The sequence below is a fragment of the Panthera onca genome, chromosome B3 (assembly GCF_046562875.1).
Source record: "Panthera onca isolate mPanOnc1 chromosome B3, mPanOnc1 haplotype 2, whole genome shotgun sequence".
In the NCBI taxonomy this organism is placed as follows: Eukaryota; Metazoa; Chordata; class Mammalia; order Carnivora; family Felidae; genus Panthera; species Panthera onca.
In genome coordinates, this window is record NC_138344.1 from 18,620,173 (window position 1) to 18,647,980 (window position 27,808).

At 41.6% G+C, this 27,808-nt stretch overlaps 1 protein-coding gene across 7 annotated transcripts in view; it reads right to left on the reverse strand.

Annotated features, from left to right (window-relative positions):
* CERS3 (ceramide synthase 3) overlaps nt 1-27,808 on the reverse strand; it is a 122,006-nt gene that overhangs the window by 27,209 nt on the left and 66,989 nt on the right. For all 7 annotated transcript variants that reach the window (XM_060617806.3, XM_060617808.3, XM_060617805.3 and 4 more), the window contains 4 exons: nt 25,905-25,997; nt 22,903-23,031; nt 20,565-20,671; nt 8,658-8,811 (listed from right to left, as the gene is read on the reverse strand). In XM_060617806.3, the coding sequence (XP_060473789.2) occupies nt 8,658-8,811; nt 20,565-20,671; nt 22,903-23,031; nt 25,905-25,997 (483 nt within the window). The remainder of the gene's footprint in view (nt 1-8,657; nt 8,812-20,564; nt 20,672-22,902; nt 23,032-25,904; nt 25,998-27,808) is intronic.

Below are 27,808 nucleotides of genomic sequence, written 5' to 3' on the forward strand. Positions count from 1 at the left end.
TGGTTGTGCCCTGGCATCTGTTCCGAGGCCTCCTAGTCCAGGGCGAAGCAACAGGAATCCTGCTGGAGGCAGAGAGCTGGCAAGAGGCGGGTTTGCTCACAGTCCTCTCAGGATACATTTCCCTTCTGTGATTATCTTAGAGCCATGATGGTTGCCTGTTCTACTCTGATTTCTTTAAACAATTCCACACTTTCAAGTTTCTAAAAACTCAAATTTATGATTGTTTCAAGCCACAGAATCCCATAATGGGGATAGCCCTAGGGAGATTTTCTAAAGAGCATTCTCTATGAAGAGCAGGAATTCATGGATTACTGTCAAGGAGACAATGACAAGTGAGCAAAGTCATGATAAGACTATGAAGTTTGTAGTAAAAGAATGTAGAGAAGAGCATGCTGTGTAACTTCAATTATATAAGGTTTAAGAAAGTCAAAACTAGTCTATGGGGACAGAAATAAGAACAGTGGTTTCTGGGGAGCCTGGGTGGCTCAGTCAGTTGAGCATCCGACTCTTGATTTCAGCTCAGGTCATGATCCCAGAGTCCTGGGATTGAACTCTGTGTCAGGCTCCGAGCGGAGCACAGAGCCTGCTTGGGATTCTCTCTCTCTCTCTCTCTCTCTCTCTCTCTCTCAAAATAAACAGTGTCTGCCAATGTGGGAATGGGTGATGACCGAAGTAGACGCTAAGAACGTTATAGGGTCAAGGAAATGCTCTACATCTTTCTTTTTTATTATTTTTTTTGATGTTTATTTATTTTTGAAGGAGAGAAAGACAGAGCATGAGTGGGGGAGGAGCAGAGAGAGAGGGAGACACAGAATTCAAGCAGGCTCCAGGCTCTGAGCTGTCAGCCCAGAGCCTCGAACCAGGAGATCATGATCTGAACCAAAGTTGGACGCTCAACCAACTGAGTCACTCAGGAACCCCAAATGTTCTACATCTTAATAGAGTATTGGCCGCTTGGTCTATACATTTACTAAAACTCACCAAACAATAAACAAAAAGATAATGAAATTTGTGAGGACTGAGTGTACATCCACTGAATGCACACGCAGGGAAATACATATAAACACACACATATTAAATACATATCACTCATGTTAGGAGGACGTACATTCACAAACACAGAGCTGCTGCAGAGGCAGGAGAGCACAGCACATGAGCAACATGGGCTGTGAAGTCTCAAGCTTTGCAGGCATGAACCCCACTCCCTTGTGACCTTGGGTAAGTCATGTAACTTCGTCACTCACCCCCCTCTCTTCCTCTAGGAAACACAGAGCACAGTTTGATATGCAAGGGAGTGGTACACTGCAGTACAGTGGGAAGGACTTGAGGAGGGGGTCATGGTGTCCTGGTGGATGCGTCGTGGTCTCTCCCAGTTCTGCAAGTCTATTTCACGGCTCGGCTGAATGTAGTGTGTGGAAGAAGATTCAAATTTGAAATTCCTTAAGCCAAGCAACTTTGCATGGTTACTTTTTACAAGTTTATAAACTCTACTGTTGCTTCTTCAATAGATTGTTGTAGGGTTTTTAAAATGTTTTTTAGTGTTTATTTATTTTTGAGAGAGAGAGAAAGAGAGGGAGCATGTGTGCGCGTGTGCATGCGAGCAGGGGAGGGGAAGATAGAGAAGGAGAGAGAGAGAATCCTGAGCAGGCTTCGTGCTGCCAGTACAGAATCTGATGCAGGGCTTGAACTCAAGAACCATGAGATCATGGCCTGAGCCAAAGTCAGAGCCACCCAGGTGCCCCCAATAGATTGGTAAAGTAGTTAATCTATATAAATACTTGGAACTATGGAAATGTAAACTGATAGCATTTTTATAATACGCTATTTTAACCACCAGCCTTTGTGATATTTTACCTCTTGTCCAGCAAAGGGCAGGTTTTACATCCACTGCTAACTACCACGAAAAGAGACCTAGAGGTTTCCTAGATGTTACAAATTTTGTATTTCTTCCCCAACATGCTGATATCGGAGTGTGTCAAAAAGGATCATCAGAATGTGAGTCCCGAAAGTTGTCTGGCAGAAGACAGCTTAGCAAGGGCTCATGGGAGCCCTTGGACTGACGCCTGACTCAGCTGCGGCATTATCTAAGTGGAAGGGAGGGAGGGTTTGACTGACAGCCAAGTGCCAGGCTACCTGGAAGTCACAGGCTCTCCATGACTTGGCACAAAGAACCTGAGTTAGTAATAATGGTAATGACAATGGTAGCTGACATTATCATGTGCTTGCCATGTGCCAGATGCTGTTCTAAGGGCTTTATACTACAAGGCAGGTGTTAATATCACCACCTCCATTTTATAGGTGGAGAAACTCAGGCAATCGATGGAAGTAATATCCCTAAGATCACACAGCCAGCAAATGAGAAAGCAGAGATTTGAATCTACACAGAGCCTGCTTCACAAGGAAGTGATTTGAAACTAAAAAAGTAGAGACTGGGAAGATGGCGGCGTAGGAGGACGCGGGGCTCACAGCGCGTCCTGCCGATCACTTAGATTCCACCTACACCTGCCTAAAGAACCCAGAAAACCGCCAGAGGATTAGCAGAAGGGAGTCTCCGGAGTCAAGCGCAGACGAGAGGCCCACGGAAGAGGGTAGGAAGGGCGGCGAGGCGGTGCGCGCTCCACGGACCGGCGGGAGGGAGCCGGGGCGGAGGGGCGGCTCGCCGGCCAAGCAGAGCCCCCGAGTCGGGCTGGCAAAAGCGGAGGGGCCGGACGGACTGTGTTCCGACAGCAAGCGCGACTTAGCGTCTGGGAGGTCATAAGTGAACAGCTCTGCGCGGAAAGCGGGAAGGCTGGAGGACAAAGGGAGGGAGAGCTGCTGAGCCCCCGGACGGCAGAGCTCAGCTTGGCGGGGAACAAAGGCGCCAGCGCCATCTCCCCCGCCCATCCCCCAGCCAAAATCCCAAATGGAACCGGTTCCTGCCAGGGAACTTGCTCGCTCCGCGCAGACACCCAACTCTGTGCTTCTGCGGAGCCAAACCTCCGGCAGCGGATCTGACTCCCTCCCGCTGCCACAGGGCTCCTCCTGAAGTGGATCACCTAAGGAGAAGCGAGCTAAGCCTGCCCCTCCAGCCCCCGTGCACCTTGCCCACCCACCCCAGCTAATACGCCAGATCCCCAGCAACACAAGCCTGGCCGTGTGCAAGTAGCCCAGACGGGACACGCCACCCCACAGTGAATCCCGCCCCTAGGAGAGGGGAAGAGAAGGCACACACCAGTCTGACTGTGGCCCCAGCAGTGGGCTGGGGGCAGACATCGGGTCGGACTGCGGCCCCGCCCACTAACGCCAGTTATACACCACAGCACAGGGGAAGTGCACTGCAGGTCCTCACCACGCCAGGGACTCTCCAAAATGACCAAACGGAAGAATTCCCCTCAGAAGAATCTCCAGGAAATAACAACAGCTAATGAACTGATCAAAAAGGATTTAAATAATATAACAGAAAGTGAATTTAGAATAATAGTCATAAAATTAATCGCTGGGCTTGAAAACAGTATACAGGACAGCAGAGAATCTCTTGCCACAAAGATCGAGGGACTAAGGAACAGTCACGAGGAGTTGAAAAACGCTTTAAACGAATTGCAAAACAAAATGGAATCCACGATGGCTCGGCTTGAAGAGGCAGAGGAGAGAATAGGTGAACTAGAAGATAAAGTTATGGAGAAAGAGGAAGCTGAAAGAAAGAGAGATAAAAAAATCCAGGAGTATGAGGGGAAAATTAGAGAACTAAGTGATACACTAAAAAAAAATAATATACGCATAATTGGTATCCCAGAGGAGGAAGAGAGAGGGAAGGGTGCTGAAGGGGTACTTGAACAAATTATAGCTGAGAACTTCCCTGATCTGGGGAAGGAAAAAGGCATTGAAATCCAAGAGGCACAGAGAACTCCCTTCAGACGTAACTTGAATCGATCTTCTGCACGACATATCATAGTGAAACTGGCAAAATACAAGGATAAAGAGAAAATTCTGAAAGCAGCAAGGGATAAACGTGCCCTCACATATAAAGGGAGACCTATAAGACTCGTGACTGATCTCTCCTTTGAAACTTGGCAGGCCAGAAAGGCTTGGCACGATATCTACAGTGTGCTAAACAGAAAAAATATGCAGCCGAGAATCCTTTATCCAGCAAGTCTGTCATTTAGAATAGAAGGAGAGATAAAGGTCTTCCCAAACAAACAAAAACTGAAGGAATTTGTCACCACGAAACCAGCCCTACAAGAGATCCTAAGGGGGATCCTGTGAGACAAAGTACCAGAGACATCACTACAAGCATAAAACATACAGACATCACAATGACTCTAAACCCATATCTTTCTATAATAACACTGAATGTAAATGGATTAAATGCGCCAACCAAAAGACATAGGGTATCAGAATGGATAAAAAAACAAGACCCATCTATTTGCTGTCTACAAGAGACTCATTTTAGATCTGAGGACACCTTTAGATTGAGAGTGAGGGGATGGAGAACTATTTATCATGCTCCTGGAAGCCAAAAGAAAGCTGGAGTAGCCATACTTATATCAGACAAACTAGACTTTAAATTAAAGGCCGTAACAAGAGATGAAGAAGGGCATTATATAATAATCACAGGGTCTATCCACCAGGAAGAGCTAACTATTATAAATGTCTATGCGCCAAATACCCGAGCCCCCAGATATATAAAACAATTACTCATAAACATAAGCAACCTTATTGATAAGAATGTGGTCATTGCAGGGGACTTTAACACCCCACTTACAGAAATGGATAGATCATCTAGACACACAGTCAATAAAGAAACAAGGGCCCTGAATGATACATTGGATCAGATGGACTTGACAGATATATTTAGAACTCTGCATCCCAAAGCAACAGAATATACTTTCTTCTCGAGTGCACATGGAACATTCTCCAAGATAGATCATATACTGGGTCACAAAACAGCCCTTCATAAGTTTACAAGAATTGAAATTATACCATGCATACTTTCAGACCACAATGCTATGAAGCTTGAAATCAACCACAGGAAAAAGTCTGGAAAACCTCCAAAAGCATGGAGGTTAATGAAACTAAAAAAGTAAATACAAAACATGTTCTTATGTTTTCAGAACGTTCAAGCACAAGTTAAAGGATTCGTGCTGGGTTTTATTCTATTATCTTGATGACTCAAGTTGTTTTATGGACTATTTTTTTACCCCCTACAAGTATTTTAAATTAATTTTCTGGTTATTTCAAAGCAACAATAATTAGAAAAGGCAGAGTATTACATGTTAAGAGACCCACGTTCTAGTCTCAGCTTTGCCATAAACTTATTATGTGACTTTGGTCGAGGCCTCAGTTTCTCCTATTTCTGAGAGGGTTCCTTTCTTTCACTAAGAGTTCACTGCACATAAAGTGTCATCTCTGAACTGAAGAGACGCTGCCTGTCCGGAGAAGATGGCTGGGGCAGGTTGCCAGGGGCCAGTTGCCCTGTCCTGGCTGTGACGGCTGCGTGCAATGCTCCTCCCTTTGCATTTTGGCTGTGCACCAGCCTAAGATGTCAGAGAGACATGCTTGAGTTGGCCAGCACCCAGTGTGATATTTAGAAAGAAGAAAATAAAACCAGGATGATGATCAAATTCTCTGAAGTAATACTAAACGAAAGCATGCCACCCTCCTTCCAACTTCCTCTGAAAGCACTTCTCGTGTTTGCAAAGAGAATGACAAGACGGATGTATCAGCCTGTCATACTTCCCAATGTGATGTGTGGGCTGGTAGTTCCTCACAACCCCCCCCCCCCACCCCCCCAGTTTAGAGGAACCACTTCGGTTCCTCTGTTGCTTTAAGGTCTTCAACAACAGGAGCAAACGGTAGAAGGTTTTCATTCGTCATACTCGTGCAGTGACCCTACTATTTAGGGAAAATAAGGTATGGATATTTCCAAAATTGCTATTTTTAGGATGTATAATCACTTTTGTCTTGCCAGCCTACCAGGCAAATCCGTGGAGGCCACAAAAAGGTTAATAAACAATTTTGTGACTTTCCACGCCTGTGTGGTTTGTTCCCTTGAATGACGTATTTATTTGCATATTCAAAACTACTCATTAAAGGCCTAGAAGCTTAAAAAGACAAATTCCCAACCTCTGTTACAAGATTTGAAAGACATTTGAAGAGGCCTGAGAACTTCTGCAATTCCCTTTTTTAAATATCCAAGAATTAGTCACCTTAGTAACAACTGAGGTGTACATTAAATGCTAACTACGTATTAAATAGAGTTGAAAACTGACTTGTTAGTTGTTCCTCTAAGAATGTCAACTCCCACCTTTATCTGTCTCCTTCCCCTTTGCAATGCAACTGTGCCTTCAAATAGCATTCTTTAAAAGGCACTTTACGGCTTTGGAGGAATAAGCTGATTTCACAGCCAGTTTTGCCACCGCTATGGAAAACAGAGTGTGCATGCAAGCCAGCTGAAGTCATAAGAACTTCAGGGATTAGGGCTGCAGGGGCCTCCACTACTGCTGTCAAAATGCAATTGGAAACAGCTTTTCCAAAGTACAGCATGAGAAATCGGGAATTCCTGTCCACGGCTCCCCAACGCACTGGGTTTTTAATCAGGCCTGGTACAACACATTAGAGGTCAGAAATATGAAAAATTATGCTGAAACCAAACAAGAGTACCTTCTGGTCTCCAAGTTTTGTTCTGCTTGGATCCCTTCCAGGCCTGTAATTATTGTCACTCACCAGCCATTAAGGGAACCGTTTCTGCCTAGGGATGGGCGCTCCAGGAAGGCTTGACTCAGTGGTGGGACAGGCTCAGTTCAGTGGCCTGCCTTCCTTCCAGCCCCTGGATGTGCAAATTGTCTAAAGACTCAACTTCTTAACCTTATCTCAGTCCCTTTAACTTTATCAGTCGCTCAGAGGTAAAATAACTTTTGCAGAGGTCAGGAGAAAACTATTTAGAATATTAATAAACTAGAATATTTGGATGAAAGTTGTTTGTTTGTTTGTTTGTTTGTTTGTTTTTTCCTGGGCATTCCTACTTAAGGGAAAGAGTCCACTCTCAAGAAAACAAGTTCAAGTCAGTAATTTATTTAAACAAACAAACACTACTTTCAGAATCTGGTTTGAGATTAATCCAGATGCAATTTCCTATACCTCTGTCTAGATCTAGAAGCTAAGAGAGGGTAGAAAACCCAGAGGTCGATTATCGCAATGTCCATTTCATTTGTCAACTCTTCAATAATCTTTGAGGCACATTTACTAAAATAGGAAAACAAATGAATTGGACGGTTGATCAAAATGTGAGCTTATCAGATAAATTGACAGGATACCAGTTACATTACAAGCCACTCCCTCTGATGATACAGTGTCATACTACACATGAATGGTGACACCAAAAATGGGCCCACTGTAACTTCCACCTTGAAAGATCCTTAATTAAAACTCCCTTAAAAGTATGATTTCCAGGGGCACTTGGGTGGCTGAATCTTAAGTGTCTGACTCTTGATTTTGGTTCAGGTCATGATCTCACGGTTTGTGAGATCAAGCCCCACATCTGGCTCTGCATAGACAGCACAGAGCCTGCTTGAGATTTTCTCTCTGCCCCTCTCCTGCTCTCTCTCCCTCAAAATAAATAAATAAATAAACATTTTTTTTTAAAGTATGATTTCCAGACAAAGAAGGAACTATGATTTTATTTTATTTATTTATTCTTTTACTTGCCTTAAAGGCTCAAGTCAAATTCTGTCTATTCGATAAAACTTTCCCTGGTTCCCCCCCTGGAGTCAACTAGTTTCTGTCTTCCACAATATAGGTGGTCACTAGTAGGTAAATATGCCCCCCACCCCAGATGCTGGGTTGTTTCCCCAATGGCAGTAATCATATCTTACTCATTTTGGAAGCCTTTCCCACCCCTGTTCTAGGATTAAATCCCAGAACTGAATTCAAAACAAACAAACAAAAACTTCTATTGTCTAAAATGTATTATTAATTTGTTATTACTTAGAGAAGAAGCTGTTTTCAGAGAAAAAGCATAGCCAAATGACAGACAATATTTCAGATGTAGGAGAAAGCTCAGAGGGAGAGCATTATGTGCAAATTGAGTGTTCAGTGAAGGTAACCGTAAGGCTCTGAAATACTACTCAACTTTCACAATAAAGCTTACCCCAAACCAGACCAAATTTAGACTTATTAGGACACTCTTTAAAATTCAACAACCAAGGGGCACTTGGGTGGCTCAGTTGGTTGAGGGTTTGACTCTTGATTTCTGCTCGGGTCATAGTCCCAATGCCGTGGGATTGAGCCCTGCATCGGGCTCTGCGCTGAGTGTGGAGCCTGCTTGGGATTCTTTCTCCCTCTCTCTCCCTCTGCCCCTCTCCCCCGTTCATGCTTGTGCTCTCTCAAATAAATAAAAATAAAAATAAATTAAGAAGCAGCAATCAATATTTGGATAAAAGTTTTATAAAAATTACTTGTCTAATAATAAAAGCAATTTTTTAAAAGCACCTTAGAGACCTACTTAATGGAAAAGATAGTTACCTTTTAGATACATTTTAATCAATAATGATCAAATCAAGAAAATATAAAGAATTCTGGTTAACTATTAATTAACTAGAAAGTTCCACCACCTGGGCCTCACCTTCAATCTAGCAATGAAATCCACTCGTTAAGAACAGTAAGACTCAGACAGCCCTTACCTTCATGAATATACATCTTTTGAGCATCTTCAGGATGAAGTAACACCAGTAGAGGTGAAGGGCTTGCAGGACCATGAGCTGGAGGTTGAGGAAGATGTATGAAAAGAAAGGCTCAAGGTAGTGCAGAGGAAGGATCAGCGTGCAATATAAAATCCTAAAAAAAACAGAGAAGAGTATTTCATTAAAAAGCACTTGTGAATTTTCAGTGAGAAAATAAATACTTTTTCTCCCAAGGCATACAACATTTAATTCATTTCTAACCACGTCCAGGAAATCCTCAAGGGAAAACAGTATACTAACATTACCTTTTATATCACTGGCGAGCCACACACACAAAAATACAGTCTGCCTCTTGGGAGAAAAGTTAAAGCAAATGGAATTTTTATTGTCACACTGCCTCCACTCCAAAGTTTCTGTACCTGGGTTTCCTCTTTGCAAACAGAAGAGCATACAGAACCCTACTAGGCTTCCCGGGATTTGTAGAACAAATAGGATAATGCATGTTTACATGGAGTTATAATTGCCTTATAACACAATCTCATTTATTTGACAGAAAAGGTGAATGGGGGATTTTATGAAAGTAAATTTTCCAATAAGAGAGGCTTTTAAAGAAGCAATGATTCTATTACTTCCACTTTCTGAAGTGAACTGAATACTTTATTGATTTCATGAGCAGACTCCCGGGCATCATTGGAACTGCCCTTGATGACCCAGAATGCACAGTGCCTTCAGATACAACTACAGTGTGAAGGGCTACCTGTTTCCTTCCCAAACTTCATATACTACCATGATCTTAGAGTTTCTGGATAGGTTGACTTGTAAGTATATTATTCTAATTATAAAAATAATCTAAGGGCATCTGGGTGGTTCAGTTAGTTAAACATCTGACTTCAGCTCAGGTCATGATCTCATGGTTCGTGAGTTCAAGCCCTGCATCAGGCTCTCTGCTTTCAGCACAGAGCCAGCTTCAGATCCTCTGCTCCCCCCCTCTCGGCCCCTCCCCCACTTGTTCTCTCTCTCCCTCTCTCTTGCTCTCTTTCTCTCTCTCTCTCAAAACAAATAAATTTTAAAAAATCTATTCATGAGGCATCTAGTTGGCTCAGCCAGTTAGGTATGCAACTCCTGATTTCGGCTCAGGTCATGAACTTGCAGTTCATGAGTTCAAGACCCAGGTCAGGGTCTGGACTGACAGCTCAGAGCCTGGAGCCTGATTAGGATTCTGTGTCTCCCTCTCTCTCTGTTCCTTCTCCTGATTTTCCTCTGTCTCTCTCAAAAACAAACAAACAAACAAAAAAACAAATTTAAAAAAAGTAATTAAATGAACTCTAAACTCTGTATAACAAAGATAATAGCCATTTATCCATTTTATGTATGCCAATCATTTTTAGACACTTAGGAATTATAGAAAAATATAAAGAGGGAAACTAAAAGTCACCTAAAATCTCACAACTCACAGGTAACCCAGTACATTTTGGTAAACGTAACTGAAGTCATTGCTCCTAAAAATACATTCTTTAAGTCTTTAAGTCTTTTTTCCCCTTCCTCATCATCACATAATTTTATATAACAGAAACACACTTTGCATGTGATTTTTAAAAATTTTTTTTAATGTTTATTTATTTTTGAGACAGAGACAAAGCATGAACGGGGGAGGGTCAGAGAGAGAGGGAGACACAGAATCAGAAGCAGGCTCCAGGCTCTGAGCTGTCAGCACAGAGCCCAACGTGGGGCTCAAACCCACAAACCGCGAGATCATGACCTGAGCCAAAGTAGGACGCGTAACCGACTGAGCCACCCAGGCGCCCCTGCATGTGATTTTGTATCCTGCTTTTATGACTAAATGATATGATACAGAGAGATTTCCATGTCAATGACTCTATCTATATATCAGGGATCAGCAAACATTTTTGTAAAAGGACGGATAATAAATAATTTAGGCCTCTGGGCCATTTGGTTACAGTTACAACTACTCAACTCTGCCACTGTAGTGTGAAAGCAGCCGTAGAAATATATCAACTAGTGGGTGTGGCTGTGGGCCAATAAAACTTTATTAACAAAAATAGTCACTGGGCTGGATTTGGCCTGTGAGCCAGAGTTTGCCAACCCCTACTATATGCCATCCTCTAAACAGCTGCACAGAAATCTATTTACAGGTATCATAATTTATCTAATCCCTTATTGATAGCTATTTGTTTCCAAAGTTTCATTACATTATGGAGAATACTGTAAGAATTACTTGTAAAGATATTTTGATAGAACCATTTGATTATTAGAATGGCTAAAATCCTTAATCAGAAAGTATACTCATTTTACATTTTAGAATATGTTACAGGACTGCTTTCTAGAAGACCATACCAGTTTATAGTCTTGCATTCAATGTATGAGGGTACCTGCTTCCTTAGATCTTGAGCAACATTGTACTCTGTCAGCCTCTACCTAAAAGAACATCACATTGTTTGTTTTGTTTTTTTTTTTAAATTTTTTTAACATTTTATTTATTTTTGAGACAGAGAGAGAGAGCGCATGAACAGGGGAGGGTCAGAGAAAGAGGGAGACACAGAATCCGAAACAGGCTCCAGGCTCTGAGCTGTCAGCACAGAGCCCGACGCGGGGCTCGAACCCACGGACCGCGAGATCATGACCTGAGCCGAAGTCGGACGCTCAACTGACTGAGCCACCCAGGCGCCCCAAGAACATCACATTGTTTATAGTTACATTTGTATTTCTTGTGAAATGAATATACGTGTATATATATTTATATTTTATTTGGTTACTTTGATTTATACATTGGTGAACTGCTTCTTCATGGTATCTGTCCATTTTTCTATTGGGGTGTTTACTTTTTCTGTTGACTCATAAATGTTCTTTACATATCAAGCACAACATTATTTTTAAAATCATATTAAATATCATCACATAGTCTGATTCTTTCAACCTTGTTTATTTTTTTTTTTTTGGGTGGGGGTGGCAAATCAGCTTCTAAAATATTTTTGTAACCAAATTTATCAATTTTTGCCTTTATAGGTAGCCTCCATGTTATACTTTAAAAGGCCTTTCTCACCTCCATCATTATAAACTATATTTTCCCGTATGTTCTTTTTTTTTTTTTTTAATTTTTAATGTTTATTTTTGAGACAGAGACAGAGCATGAGTGGGGGAGGGACAGAGAGAGAGGGAGACACAGAATCCGAAGCAGGCTCCAGGTTCTAAGCTGTTAGCACAGAGCCCAACGTGGGGCTTGAACTCACAGACTGGGAGATCATGACCCGAGCTGAAGTTGGACACTTAACTGACTGAGCCACCCAGATGCCCCTCCTATATGTTCTTAACATAACCGGCTCTACCACTTAAAATCCTGGTTCTATGTAACCTTGATCCACTTCTCTGTGCATTTTCTCAATTGTAAAATGGAAGCAATGATTATCTACTTTATTCATTCAATAAATATTTATTGAGCACCTACCAAAGTGCTACTTGGCACTTCATAGGAGCCAGGAATGTAGCAATGAATAAAACAGACCCAAATCCCTGAAGTGCTAAGGCTCACATTCTGGGGCCTGCATTCACAGGGATTTCAGGAAAGAATGTACAGAAAGCCTCTTTGTCATTCTGATTTGCTGGATCTTTGGGGAATTGTGTGCCTTTTTCTGTATTCTCTCAGCCTAGAATGTCCTCACCTATTCCCTTTTATTTTTTTAATTTTTTAAAATCTTTTATTTATTTTTGAGACAGAGAGAGACAGAGAGAGAGAGAGAGAGAGAGTAAGCAGGGGAGGAGCAGAGAGAGAGGGAGACACAGAATCTGAAACAGGCTCCAGGCTCCAAGCTGTCAGCACAGAGCTTGACACGGGGTTCGAATGGTGACCTGAGCCAAATCATGACCTGAGCCGAAGTCAGATTCTTTTTTAACGTTTATTTATTTTTGAGACGGAGAGAGACTGAGCATGAATGGGGGAGGGTCAGAGAGAGGGAGACACAGAATCTGAAACAGGCTCCAGGCTCTGAGCTGTCAGCACAGAGCCCGACGCGGGGCTTGAACTCACGGACCGAGAGATCATGACCTGAGCCGAAGTCGGCCGCCCAACCGACTGAGCCACCCAGGCGCCCAGCCCTTCCCATCTTCAGCTAAAACTCTTTTCACCCATCAAAGCAAGCACGGGAGCCTCTGTAACAAGTCTCGGTGCTGTTCTGATCACCTCTGAATGTATAGTATTTCTCTAGGCTCCCCCACTACCTCCTCCTTTAGAGCGTTTGGCCTGATTCATTCAACCTGCCTTGTACTAATAGATGCTTGTACGTCTTCATCTCTGTGTCCTCCCTTCACCTGTTCCAGGGGCTTGCTCCTTACTAGGTCCCCGATAGGGATTTGTCAGTATCAAAAACGGTAAAGGAAACTACTCAAAAGCATCCACTTTACAGATTCTACCAGGGAATGTGAATAATGCAGTTACTCATTGTGATCCATGCAAAGGAAAGAAAAAGGGTTCTGACTGACCTGCAATTTCCCTATTTCTCTATTCTTAAAGGGAAGACACAGAAAAGAGGGTTCTGGTTGGAAGGAACCACATGTACAGGGCCCTTGGGTGGGAGGCATCATGGAAAAGTCAAGGGCTAAAACAAGACCGGTGCAGCTTAAGGGAGAGGACCGTTAGAGGGGGGCGGTGTGAGATGCCAGTGGAGAGTTGAATGGAGGCATCTCATGTTGGCCTTGCATGTCATGGCATCAGGAAGCTTTGCTGGATGTAGAAAGGGGAGTGATACGCTAGGACTAAACTCAGCAGAGAGGATTCCCGGGCTGAGGCCATTCCGGGGCTGTTTTCTTGCCTCATAACCTGAGCACATGTCACTGAGCTTCCTGGTCCTGGGACAGGGTGGAAGTCACCCCCTACCCCTGTGACAGGGAGGCTCCAGGGGGACACACAGCCAGCTTTGCAAACTGTGGAGTCCTAGAAATGGAGGAGACTACCATTAAAATGCAAATGCCTTCTGAGAGAGCTGCAGAGAGGAGAGAGACAAGGCGTGGGCTCTGGAGCCTGGTAGATTAGGATCATGTCTCTCCTGCTGTCTTCAGCGAGTTACAGAACTGCTCTGGGCATAGTTTCTTCTGTCAGATCAAAACAACACCACTCCCCTCGTCAGACTGTCAGACTGTCGTGAGGGTTAGAGGAGTTGACAAATGGGAAGAGCTTAGCATACAGGAAGCACTCGAAAAATGGTAGCTGGGACTATTACTGTCACTACTGTTGTGAGGATGACTGCTTTTCCACCCACCCGTTCCCACTACAGGTGGCTTATGGGGTGGGAGGGGAGTACAGATCCCTGGGCTGGAGTTTCTGCTTAGGGAGAGGAGGGGGGAGCCACTCAGGAGAGGGAGAGGAGCTCCAGAGGAGTGGGGACGCTGTGCTGCCAGAATATTCTCTGCGGGAGGACAGAGGGGACAGAAGTGGAGAGGAGCTCCAAAGGGGGTGGCCACCATGGCCCCAGGGACAGCAGGTTTGGGGGCTGTGGTTACATTTTCAGGACCTCCTTCTGTTGGTCTCAGGGTGCTCACTAAGGATGGTCCAGTCTCTCAATCCCAATTTCTTCTCCTCCTTTGCTAAAAGAAGAATGGGAGGAAGGGAAAAATAAACACTTTGTCCTCCTCAGTTTTGTCCCAAACACATGTGTGTCATGTGTGCTGGCACATGAATGAGCATGCCAACACCTGTTTACCTTCCGGGCTACATGGAATTTCTCACTTCACAGGGGATGCCCCAAGACCGCTGCACTCCTGGATTCCTGGAGCCACTTTGTTCCGTCCACCGCCTTTAATCTGTCCAAATGGTGGCAGGAGTACCACGCCCCGGGATTGCGAACCTTGGCTTTTCCCCGCTTTGGTTCTGTTTCCCATCTCCACTCTACGGCAATCAGTGCAGCTTTGGTGGCTTGAAAAGATCACATTGCTGGTATAAATAGTAGCTGGTTTTGCTGGGCTAGATAAGGCAGCCACCACAAGTTGTATTTTCCTAATGCACACCAAAAGATCTTCTGCTAATCACGGGGGCGAGCCCTAAGCCTTTTCAGGATAACAAATACTGGTTCTACTGGTGAGTAATTGCCTACCTTATATTTCAGGGATGTCTTGTATTTCAAAGTGACTGCGTAGTTGAAGAAAACTTAATAAATACTTAGGGAAGGCAAATTATGCCTGCTTTTAGCTGTCCAGTTTAGTCATTTAATTTGAAACATATCTGTTCTCAGTTTCAACTGTCCTGTTTCTTGTCTCGGTTCTTTCATAACTAGCTGTGTGAGCCCAGAAATATCTTAACCCCTCACCTGGAAAATAAATCGGGGGTCTAAATGCTTCAATAATGTTGATGACACGAGACACGGGAAGGGTGAGGAACTGTCCCTGGGGGAATGACAACTGAAGGCAAAATGTGATCCTGGGCCGGATCCAGGAGGAGGGAACAAAGCAATAAAGGCATTATTGCATCAATGGACAAAACTGAAACATGGATGGTGGATTGCTACATTTCCTGAAATCGACAACTATTCCTGTGATTCTGTAAAAGGATCTCCCTGTTCTTAGGAAATCCGCACCGAAGAACGAAAGAATAAAGGGACATGATGCTTGCAACTTTCAAATGATTTAGAAAAAATATATATGTACACACGTGCTTGTGTGTGTGTGTGCGTGCGTGTGTGTGTGTGTGTGTGTGTGCGCTGAGAGTGATGGGGCAGTGGGGAGAGAGAAGGGAGGAGAAAGCAAACAGGACACAATACTAACTAGTAAATCTGGGTGAATACAGTGAAGCTCTTTGTAACATACTTGAAATTATCCTGTAAGCCTGGAATTATTTCCAAATATAAAAAATGACCAAATTCTGTAAAAGGTCCCTTTTCTAAAATACCATGATTTGAAGAAGGGTGAGTGCTGTAGTTGTCCTTTATGAACTTATGAACAGCAGAAGTGCCAAGCATGTGGGGTGCGAGGGAAGGAGCTCCAGTGAGGGCACCCTGTCGAATGAGACACTGAACAAACACAGGCGGTGAAATTCACAGTCTCTCTCATAAAGTATGTAACTGGAAAGTCTAGTTCCGAGATACTCATCTGCAGCAGAGGCTCAAGGGAGTGGCCCCAGCTTCAGCAGAGCCACTCTTGCATTGCACAAGTCCCTCCTTTCCTCTGGTGGCTATGCAAAGGGCACTGTACCATCCCATGAGGGCATGGCGCCATGGCACAATTGGACCCATGCTCTGCCCTTATCATTCAGAACAGAGGCTCCAGAGGTACCCAGGGGCACATGGGTAGCTTAAACAGTTAAGTGCCAGACTTGGGCTCAGGTCATGATCTCACAGTCAGTGAGTTCGAGCCCCGCGTGGGGCTCTGTGCTGACAGCTCAGAGACTGGAGCCTGCTTGGGATTCTGTGCCTCCCTCTCTCTCTGCCCCTCTCCTGCTTGCGCTCTGTCTCTCTCTCTCAAAAATAAATTAACATTACAAAAAAAAGAACAGAGGCTCCAGGCCTTATGACAATGGGAAAGGTCCACTGGGTCCTTATTCTTGTTTCCCTCCGATGAGTGTCTGCTAAATGCACTGCTCTACGCTTTCAGCTTTGTCTTGTCTTTTTTAAAACTGTCCTCTTTCTGATAGCCATTCTGAGTATTTATATCGTCACATCATTCACAGAATTCCCTTTCACATGAGGCTTCCCAGAGTACCATTTTTCTATGCCAGTGAGAGCCAGATCACCAAAAGCTGCAGGCTGAAGCCTAGTGAGCCAGTGATGGGGAATATAAAGTTACCACAGCATGTGGACACTTGGAGGTCAGGAAGTTACTTATTTGAATATTACTCACTGTTGGAAATTTTTTTTTTGAACATCCAGTAGACAGATCACATAATATAATAGTCTTCACATATATAGATGAGGTAGTTGATACAAAGATCTCTTCTACCACCGTCGTGACCTCCTGCACAGTAGGAACTGTGTCTTGTTCGTCCATGCATTTCTTACAACATCTAGCTGTGATGAGTTCCAGAAATGGAGAAGTACAGTGAGCCAGCACCACCACCTGTAAACTTCAGCTGAGACAGAGAGCTCCTTTCCTTCAGCTGGAACAGCCTGGACTAAATTGTTATCTGTTCTTGTTGTTTATGGAGGAAATTTTCGAGAGTCAGGGGAGTTGTTTACCTGAACTTAGGAAGGGCTTTCTAGCCTAATGATTCCCTGGAAGTGTTCAGATACTGTTCCAATAGATAGGTACATCCAATAATTCAACAGTTTAGAAGTCATTATTTTAAAACAACAGTTGGTAATAAAGTGTAAAAAACTAAGCCTGAGATTTAAATGGCTTTGAATAAAAATGCAAACAAATGAGGTAAGTAGGCAGTTAGATTAAAGTAATTTGACCAAGGCCAGTTGGAATTCCTGCCTAATGTTGAGAGGAACAGTATTTTAAAAAACAATGTAATTACTTCTTGCTGACACTGATTGAGTAAGAACTGGCTAAGTAAGATTCCGGAAAAAAGGAGGAGAGAAGAGAAGGCACAGTTGTACTAATACAAAGAGAAAGCGATCAGACAACAGCAAATATGCTTGAGGCTGGGGAAAATGTAGGGAAAGTGAAAGAAAGGGAAAGACATGTGTAATGGACAAGCTCTAGTTCTTTCTCTCAAAGTTTCTGGATACATTTCAGAGGGGTCAGCTTTCTCCCCACTCAGCCCTTCATCTTACCACAAAAGGTGCAACAAAAACAGTTGGGAGGAACAGAGCAACTGATGGCCAGCTGCCTCCCACGGCACCTCAAAAATGTCTGAATCTGGAAATAGGTCGATCATCTGCACATTGTTTGGTCCGTAGTAAATTCCATCCCCCCCCAAAACTGAACTAATAAAATATCCTTGAAAATTGAATCTACAGTTACACATTTTAGACAGATGCTTGGAGTCAGGCTAACAACAAGGAACTGACTTTTCCTCTTTGGCACCGCAAGATGATTGTGTAACACGTTCAAGCTGATGGGAACACTATTTAAGCTAGAGTAACACACTGCAACTGATTCTTTCAAAAACCATCAAGAACCAATCACCCAAACTTCCAATAGCTTGGTGAAGTTTTCCTCAACCTTCCAATGAGGACCAGTCAACGTCAGCGCAGAAAAATTTTTACCAGCAAAACGATTTTTACAGTCAAGTCTGTTAATACTGGTTTATTTGCAATCCAACTCCCTGAAGACAGCAAACCGTGGTATTGGCTGCCCTCTGCAGTGGGCTGGTGAAGTCAGCGAAGTATCAAGATCAAGAAAATGCCAAATACATGCAACTAATTCTCCTTGAAATGCAGAAATGCTGGCAAGGGAATGACTTAAATCTAGGATTTTTAAAGATGAGGGTATGTGGGAAAGTTCACACACCACCTCCACAATCCCTCAACCCCAGCATGATGTTTGGTTGTTTTCTGGGCAAGAGTAAGCTTGCTTGTTGATTTAAGACATCATGGGAATGTCTGAGGTTAATGTCCTTCATTGCTAAATCAAAAGCCAACCACAGCAGCAACACTTAGAAGCTTCTCAGAGAGTTCCCTGCACTGAGAGCTTCCACGGTGTATGCTTTTTAAAATATCCCCGCAAATTCTTTGAAACTACTCCTGTGGATAAATGGAGTCTAATTTTCCTTCCCTCAAATATGAGCTGGGCTTAGTCACCTGGATCCAATGAAGAACAAGAGGTCGGACGTGGCATGATGGTACTTCTGCAGGTGGGTTATAAAAGGAGACACAGCATCTGCCTAGCTCTCTTATGAGCTGCTCACTATTGAAATCCGGCTGCCATGCTATGGGGAGGTCAGGCCAATGGAGGGTACGCCAGCTGACAGGCCTACCCAAGGTCCCAACTAGCCATCAGCATCAACCAATTGATCCTATGTGTGTTATCTCAACCATGTGGAGTGTGGAAGTCTTTAAGAAGAGTCCAATTCTGGCCACATCTGACTGTAACCACATGAAGAGACTCTAAATGAAAACCACCTAGCTGAGGTTGGTCAACTCCCAAACCCGTAAGTCATAATAATAATAATCAATAAGTGTTGTTTTTTTTAAAAGAGAGGTCTGCAAACTGAGGCCTGGTGGTAAAATCTGGCCTGCAACCTGTTTTTCTACAGCCTGTGAGATCATCTGGGTTTGGTACATTTTTAAAGGGGTGTAAAAGAAACAAAACAAAGCAAAGAATAATATGTGACAGAGACCATATGTAGCCCTTAAATCCTAAAATAGTTATTCTACGGCCCTTTACAAAAAAAGCTCCTTAAACACTGTCTTAAGCCACTAAGTGTACAGATGGTTTATTATGTAGCAACAGATAACTGGAACGCATGGTGTCTTTGGAACATAATAAGAGGAATCGATGGAAAAATGCTGGATTTATAGCATCATAAAATTCACACTGAAAAGCCGTAAGTCAACAGTTACCTGAAAGTCAATACTTATCCTATCAATAATTGCTATCATACAATATTATAATTTCATAAACACACTTGCTCAACCAAAGCAGAAGTGAGGATAATGTGATTCTTCAACCAAGGAGAGTATTTCAAAGATGGATCTCACATTTGATTCTAGGTGAAAATTCTAGATGAATCATCTAGATGATTCTAGATGAAACTTCAAATTCTTGGAGAATTATTAATAACTTCAGCAAACATAGCTGACATTTGCTGAGTCCTTACTATGTTTCAGATGTCATTCTGAACTATTTTATATGTATTATTTTATTTAAGCCTTGTGACAACGCTTACATTTTACATATGAGAAAACTGAGGCACAAGGAAATATCTAATATGTCCAAGATTACACAGGTAGTAAGTGTGGGGCCAGGATTTGAATCCATGCCCAACTTGCATCCATGAACTTAACTACCACACGCTGCTGCTCCTCTCCAGAAAATGTCTAAGTAAGATACTGGTCTATGTTTAAAGCTGTAGCTGGCTTCCATAGGGAGGGCAGCATCCCTTGACCTCTCTGACCAGACTTCCCTGGGGTCTAGTCAAGGATGCTGTCCACCCACTAGGAGCCAGGCCTGGAAGTGGGTCTCCATCCCCTTCCCCTGCAACCCAGGATCTTCAATGACACTAACTTTTCTGCTGAGAGGATCTGAAACTCTTAGTCCGGCCCCAAACTATGGCTGGTTATAAGTTCTTTCTTCCAAACCATCAAAGACTTCCTCACATTTGTCCTCTGGTTCCTGTCAATCAACACGTGGAAAATTATGCTTGTCAAAGGGATGACTGTCAGGGGAGACACTATATACGTTCTTCAATCCTTGCCCTTGACTAAATAAAATCAACAGGCTGATCGAGAGCCGATCAATATTGAAAAGATATCCAGAACTTTGTTAGGGCCAGTGATCATGGAGAATGAAATCAGTATCCCTTTCTTCATCTGTGAAGTAGGACTGGTAATACCTATCTTTATGATTTGTTGTATAGACTAGAGCCAAATTATACAAAGGGCCTAATCCAGTGTCTGGCATTCAATTAATGGTGACCACAATTACTGTTATTTTTAACATAGAACATGCCTCTCTTTCAAAGAGCTGCTGATTGGCCAATGATATTTCACTGAATAACTGGAAAAGCTGTTAATCACAAAGATCCATATTCACAAAACAAAACATAGAGTCAGAGCTGCTGCTTACCCATTGGGTTACACATTTCCCACCTCCTTTTGTAATAAACCTTTTCCACGCTGGAAGGTGTTGTTTTAATTATTTATAAAAATGGCCCCTTCACATTAGTGTTTCCAACTGAACTTGGCACTAACGACTGGACATCAGTGTAAGGAGGAGAGGGCAACACTCTGACTTCGACAACATGCCAAGGCCACCTCAGCACAGTGACCAAAGTCATGGTATAGCACCTTGTCTACTCACCAGAAGGGAAAGACAACGAGGCGGCTGATGAAAAATATGGCGGAGAAGATGAAAAACAGCGTGTTACAAGTTTGCTTCCATCCAGCATAAGAAAACATCTTCGCAGACTGAAAACAAAAGAAAGCAACTGCGTTCAGATAAAGTGATTTAGTATAAAATTCTTCAATTAAATATTCATAAACGAAATGATACGATGATACCATTAAAGGGTTGGGTCCTGGATCCAAACTTGAACGTGTGGAAAACTAGAGGGTCAGGAAGATGCTTGAAGAAGGCAAAGGCACCTTCTGAGTAAAAGTGATCATAGATATTGGGGCTATTTTTCCTTGCAAAGAAAGTGCTAAGAAAATGACCTACCAACTCTCTTGAGGAATCTGAAAGATCAATAGGCACCATCTTTAGGAGGGTCTAAACAGGGGCAAAAGTTGTACCACGTCTGGGTTCAGATAGAACCTGCCCAAGAAGACAAACACTAAAACCAACTACTCAAGGAAGCTGTGGACTAGGCACCTTCTGGAAGATATAAAAAAATGAGCCCCATTCCACTACTTCATGCTGCCTCTTCCCAGCTGGTGGAAGGTACTGGCCTTGCTCGTCCAACCTCAAGTTAGATCATGGCTTGTGAATCAGAAATGATTCATGATCACTAACAACATGAAGCTGTTCTCATAGTTTATTCACGAAGGGACCTCTGAGTTTGACATTTCATTTTTCTTCTGTTCTTTTTTTTTTTTTTTTTTCTTCACCTAAGAACCCCAGAACATTTCCAAACAGTAATGAGCTAAATTTCACAATATACCCTAAGGGGTAGATATGACTTCTCATATTACAGCTGAGGACAGAAAACAAAGCATTAAGTGATTTGCCCAAATCACCCAGGGAGTTCTATCGTGTCAGTGATAAGGTGGGGGAGGGTGGACAGGGACAGCCCAGTGCTTATTCCCAGTCCCAACAGCTAACTCCCTTTTAACAGCACAGTGAAGCTGTTTTACAGTGGATGTACACCAAAGGCTAGAGGGCTTAGAAGCAACAGAGTAGCATAAAATTCTTAAGTCATGGCCAATATGGTTTTAATTTACAGGCAGGGTTACCGAGATATGATCAGAGAAGGAGGTAATTATAACAGAGATGGCTACATTCAGACAGCGATACATGGGAAAACCGACATAATCCTTCTTTTGCTAAGCCATCTGCTGCCCTGAATAATCTAGACCTTTAGAATGGGATTTAGATGTCTAACTGCAATTGCATAGAAGAAACAAAATTCTGTGCACATCTGATATTTTAACAGTAGCCAGTTGCTTCAAAATAGCTTCAAATGACTTCTGGTTACATCTAGAAAAGGGTTTAGCAAACTACAGTCCAGCCTATGGGCTAAAGCTTGTCACTCCTTAAGGATGGGTTTCACTTTTTAAAGGGGTATGAGAAAATAAAAAACGAAAAGAATATATGGCAAGAGATCCTATGTTGCCCACAAGGCGAGATTTACTATCTGGCTCTTCACCAAAAAGTTTGGTGAACGCTGCTCTAGAAAAACAAGATCCTATCAAATTTAATTTCTTCCATACCAACCTATATTCAGGCGATCCTGAACATGAAATGGGTTGGCATCATTTTCCTCAGCTGTATTATAAGCGAAGGTATTTAAAGGACACACTAAGTGGCTCTGGGAAATGTGACCCTAAGTACAGCAGAAGAGCTGGCCGGGAAGAGGACCCTCGGATCACTGCCTCAGGGCAAACGGGAACCAATACATAACAGAAACATGTAGAGAAAACAATCCTAATTTTGTTTTGTTTCTCATATTTTGTGTTGTTTGGGATTAAGAAGACTCTTGCTTTAATGTTCCCTGCTCCAAAACATTCCTTCCTTAGAAAGGAAATGTCATTTAAATAAACATCAGCTCTCATTCTTTAAAGCTGGAGGACCATCTGTGTGGGGGAGTGCAAGCATCCAATGGGTGTTCATCTTTGGCTTAAGGAAATATATGGTATCATCCAATATTAAGAATCCATAATGCCACAAATCCAAGGTTTCCTTTTCAAAGACTAGAGTTCATTCCTTCCTCAGAGACATCAGTGTACTTTGTGAGCTAGTATCTGCGTGCGACTTTTGCAAGTGGGATCCCATGAGTTAACCTCTCTCAAGTACCCTGGAGAAGGATGGAAACTAAAAACTAAAAGATTTCCTTTCTTTAAGCCCGGAGACATCCTCAGACTTCGGGTGTTTTCACGACAGAGAGCCCTGCTAAATCACTCACAGACAATTCTTCCTGGGACGAGACACAAAAACCCGGGACGTGGTATTGTTCTTACTTTTTTTAATGGCAAAAGTTTACCTCCAGCCAAATGTCAGCCACGTCATGCACGATCATCACGAGGGTCCCACTGCGGATATAATTAGCACACCAAGAGAAGCTCATCAAACTAATAGCAGCCAGGTGGTGGATGACATGAGCTAGAAAATCCTATATAATGAGAGGAAAATAGCGGCTATTAAGCAAATGCAGTTATTTCCTAATCACTGGAAGAGCTAACAACAACAACAACAACAACAACAACAACAACATTTAAAAAAAAAAACCAGTAACTTACATCTGAACGTTTTGAAATTTGTAAAATGCTTTCACTTTAATTCTTAAACACAATCCTTGCAAGGGAACTAGCACATATTATCCGCATCACTGAAGTCACTGAACTCTGAGACAGCATTGAATAGTTGTCATCTAAATCCTAAACATCTCCTAACATCTTTCCACTGCCTCACACTGGATATACATACAACATCCCATCCCATATACATACACACATGAATATATTCCTGTGTATATTTACATCTATCACTTATTCCCTGTCTAATTCCAACAAGGGAAAAAGACAGATACACAATATAGTGAAACTATACAACCATTAAAATAAGAGTTGCTGCATATGAAACAAGTAACAAATGAAAGTGTAACAAATATATTAGCAAATCTAGGCTAAAGAAAGCTATTACAATTGAACATAAAACCTTAAAAGGTTTTCTGCAAACAAAATATACAAATGGCCAACAAGTACACAAAAAAGACACTCAACCCATGGGCTGTCAAGAAAATGTAAATCAAAACCACTTCATCCCCACTAGGATGGCTATAATAAAAATGATGAAGAAAAATAACAAGTGTTGGCAAGGAGGTAGAAAACTGGCATGCTTATATATTGCTGGTAGGATGTAAAATGCTACGGCTACCTTGCAGTTGCTCAAAAGGTTAAATATAAAATTATCATATAGCCCAGCAATTCCACTCTTAGGTATAGACCCAAGAGAAATAAAAATATCTCCATGCAAAAACTGGCCTATGAATGTTCACAGCAGCATTATTGCTGGCAGCCAAAAAAAGAAAACATCCCGAATAGCCATCAAGTGATAAATAGATGAATAAAATGTAGTATATCCATACAGTGGACTATTATTTAGCAATTAAAAGGAGTGAAGTATGGATACATGCTTCAACATGAATGAACCTTGAAAACATTATGTTAAGTGAAAACCAGACACAAAAAACGATTTGTTATATGATTCAATTTATACGAAATATACAGAAGAGGAAAATCCACAAAGACAGAAAGTAGATTAGTGGCTGCCTAGGGCTGAGGAAGTTAGGAGGAATGGGGAGTGACTGCAAAAAAGGTACAGGATTTCTTGTTGGGGGTGACAAAAATGCTCTAGTACTGACTATGGTGATGATTGCACAGCTCTGTGGATATATTCAAAACCACTGAACTATGTACTTTAGATGAATGGATTGTAGTATGCAGACACCTCAATAAAGATGTTTTAAAAAAACTTAAAGATTTCAGTTTCCTTGTAGCCAAAGTAAAAGAGTAAATATGATACTACTAATAACAGCCTAACTAATTGAGCACTTACTGTATACCAAGAAGTGCTTTGTATGGGTGAATCTGCTTAATTCTCATAATAACCAGAGACAGGAACTATTTTTAGCTCTATTTTACAGATAAGAAAATGAAGATCAGGGGGTTTGGCCAGTTAGCTTGAGATGTTAGTGAGTGGTGAAGTCACAGATTCAAACCCAGGCGTTCCAATTCCAGAGCCTGTGTTTTACCCCCCTCCCGATAGTTGTATGTCTCGTATGTCTCTGAAGACATGCATTTACAAATATATGACATATATTTACATTTAATTTTTGAAAAGGTACCCAATGCACTTGTATGTAATAAAGAGAAACCAACTACTGAAAAATCAAAGGTGGGAGAAAGACAGGATCGTTATAGGATCAACCCACCTTAGTATATCTATGAAGACCTTCTAAAAAGTGATTATTTTCAATTCTCTCCCTTGAGAAAATGGCTCAAACAATTTCATTTTGATGTATTCTTAGCCCAAACTAAAGTTAATGACAGTTAATCCACAGCTATTATTAAGTGTCTGGGAAGGAGATTGTTTCTATCAGATTTTTTCATAATATGTTCTTATACTTACATTCCAGAAGTTTTCTGTTAGATCTCCAGTTAACTGCAGTTGATTGAACCCCTTAATGTGGACAGTGGACACCATCACACCCCCAAACATCATTTATTCAAGCCAATTGGTCTTATCTCCTTAAAACTGAGTTCAACTTAACTTTACTTATCACACAAATTTTGTTACAAACTGACTTTTAAATAGAGAATACCATATGAAGTATATGCCAAGAGTATCATTTGATATGTGTTGCTAACATAGATGATGAAATCTTGTGATTGCATTGAGATTCTAATATGGTTTTCTTTACCAGCAAATGGTTCCTAAACAGTTCTTAAAACACCTCACTTTGTTATGTGGGAGGATACATTTAACATGCCTGTAACTCAATTTCCCTGCATATAAAGCAAAACTAATCATGCCTGAAGCAAAGTTTCCTTGTAAAGATCTTGGATGAATTAAGGACAGCATGTTTTTAAAACCTTTTGAGTACATCAAAGAATTACATAAGGTAGGTTGTAATCAACTAAAGGATGTGGCCACAGAATTAAAACTACTAGGACCTAAAGAACATCAAATTCCCAAACCAAAAGAAAAAAACAGATCACATAACGGAGAGTTCTCTTCTCACTGAACAAAAGGCGGGGTGGGGGAGGGTTCCACATTAAAGTTTCTCTAATGTTCCACTACAAAAACCTGCCAAGGCACCAAAGTATGAGCAAGATTTGCATTAATCTATGTGCTATATAAAATGCAAAAAGGCTATGAACTGAAACTACACACATGGAAGAATACAATTTAAAAACTAAGATTTGGGGGGGAGGGTAAAAATTTTTGAAGAAGTACAAGTAGTTTTATAAACAAGATACTTACCTTCCTCTTGACATCAGAGCCAAAGCTAAATATCAGAGACCAATAAAAACTCATCTCCAAAATGTAGTACCAGTACTGAGAAGGCAGCAAGGGCTGAGGAAAATGAGAAATGAGAAAAATTCACTGCTTTAGCATCATCAATAACTCATTATAAGGCATTAAACTATTGTTTATACCTATTTAATTCCACAAAATTACAATGCTTTAAGATTTCAATTTCTGAAAAGGAATCAAAGATAATATTTCAAGGCATTTTATTTCCAAAAGGGTAGATAAAAATTCCAAAATCAAGTTAAATGTTTTATTTAAAAGTTTATAAAACTATGGAGTGCCTGGGTGGCTTGGTCGGTTAAGCACTCGACTCTTGATTTTGGCTTAGGTCATCATCTCACGAACCATGAGATCAAGCCCTCTGTGCTGACAGCTCAGAGCCTGCTTGGGATTCTCTCTCTCCCTCTCTCTCTGCCCCTCCCCCACTGACATGTGCACATGCATGCTCTCTCTCTCACTCTCTCAAAATAAATAAACACTTAAAAAAAAAAGTTAATAAAACTACCACAGGTGTGATTGCATTATTTTAGTTGATTAAAAGTTAAATTAGGAAAAAAATTCAAAAATCTTTCCTTAAGAATATTGGCCAGTCTGTTCTGCTATTCCCATAATTTACCTTGTTTTATGTTTCTTGAATACTATTCAAAATTTGATGTCCTAACCTCTTTACTGGTGACAGTTAAGTAATCAGAATTGGCCTATTCTCAAAAAGGGCAGTAATAAAATATACACAATTATTTAAATACTCCAAAAATGTCTTCTGAAAAAAAATTTCTACATCTAGAATTTTACTTAATAATGTTATAGTGTGTGTATGTGTGTGCGGTGCCTATCTTAGGTAAGTTGATATATTACTTGGTGTAATGGATTGTTACACTAATGCCTCCAGTGAATTTCACCTTCTGATATCCATGCACTGGTATAGTCTATGTGACCATGAACTTGATCTTGGGCTTTAGTCAAGGGATCATAAGCAAATATGATGCAAGCAGAGAGTCTATAATCACCAGATAAGAAACCTGAGCTATCCTGCTGATAAGAACAAAGTAGAGGATCAAGGTGCCCACCGCCAAAAATATGAATGAGGACACCAGGGACATGAACCATCCCCTAATCAACCCACCAACCAACTGAAAAATGCATGCACGAATTCATTTAACACAACATGGAACAGAAAGAACTGCTCAGTTGAGCCCAGCTCAAATTGTTAACCCAAATCACGAGCAAATAAATGGTTGTTGTTTTAAGACACTGTATTGAGGATGGTTTGTTAGGTACCAATAGATAACTAACATACCTAAGAAGTTCAGAGTAAGTTGGAAGCAGAAGAATAAGACTGGAGTTTGGTCTACATAATGCCTGAGTATCTTATGGTCTAACCTTTGATTCTTTAATACTGAAGCTAACATATTAAAAGGAATAATTTTCTGGTCAACTAATCATCCTCAGTAAGGCCATAAAAGAATGAGACAGCTGCTGCTTTCTTCTATGTCAGACAAGCACCTATGAGACTAATTCTCCTAGTGAGAATAACTAAAAAAAAATCCGGGTAAAATGCATAAAAATATCTGTGAGAAGGCATCAAAGAGCAACCAAGGCATCCAGAACCTGTGAAGCTAAGAGTTCAAAGAGAAAAATGCATTAAAAGTGAATCCTTTATTTCAAATGCATCCTTAATTCAAGAAGTACTACAGACCCTAAAGAGGATAAATTCAAAGAAAACTACACCTGTGTATAGCATTAGTGAGTATTTGTCAATTTATAAGCAGCATGGACCCAGAGACTAAGAAGTAGATGAAGTTAAATGGACTTTTGGCAATCTCATACTGCTAGGATGCAAATTGGTACTCAGG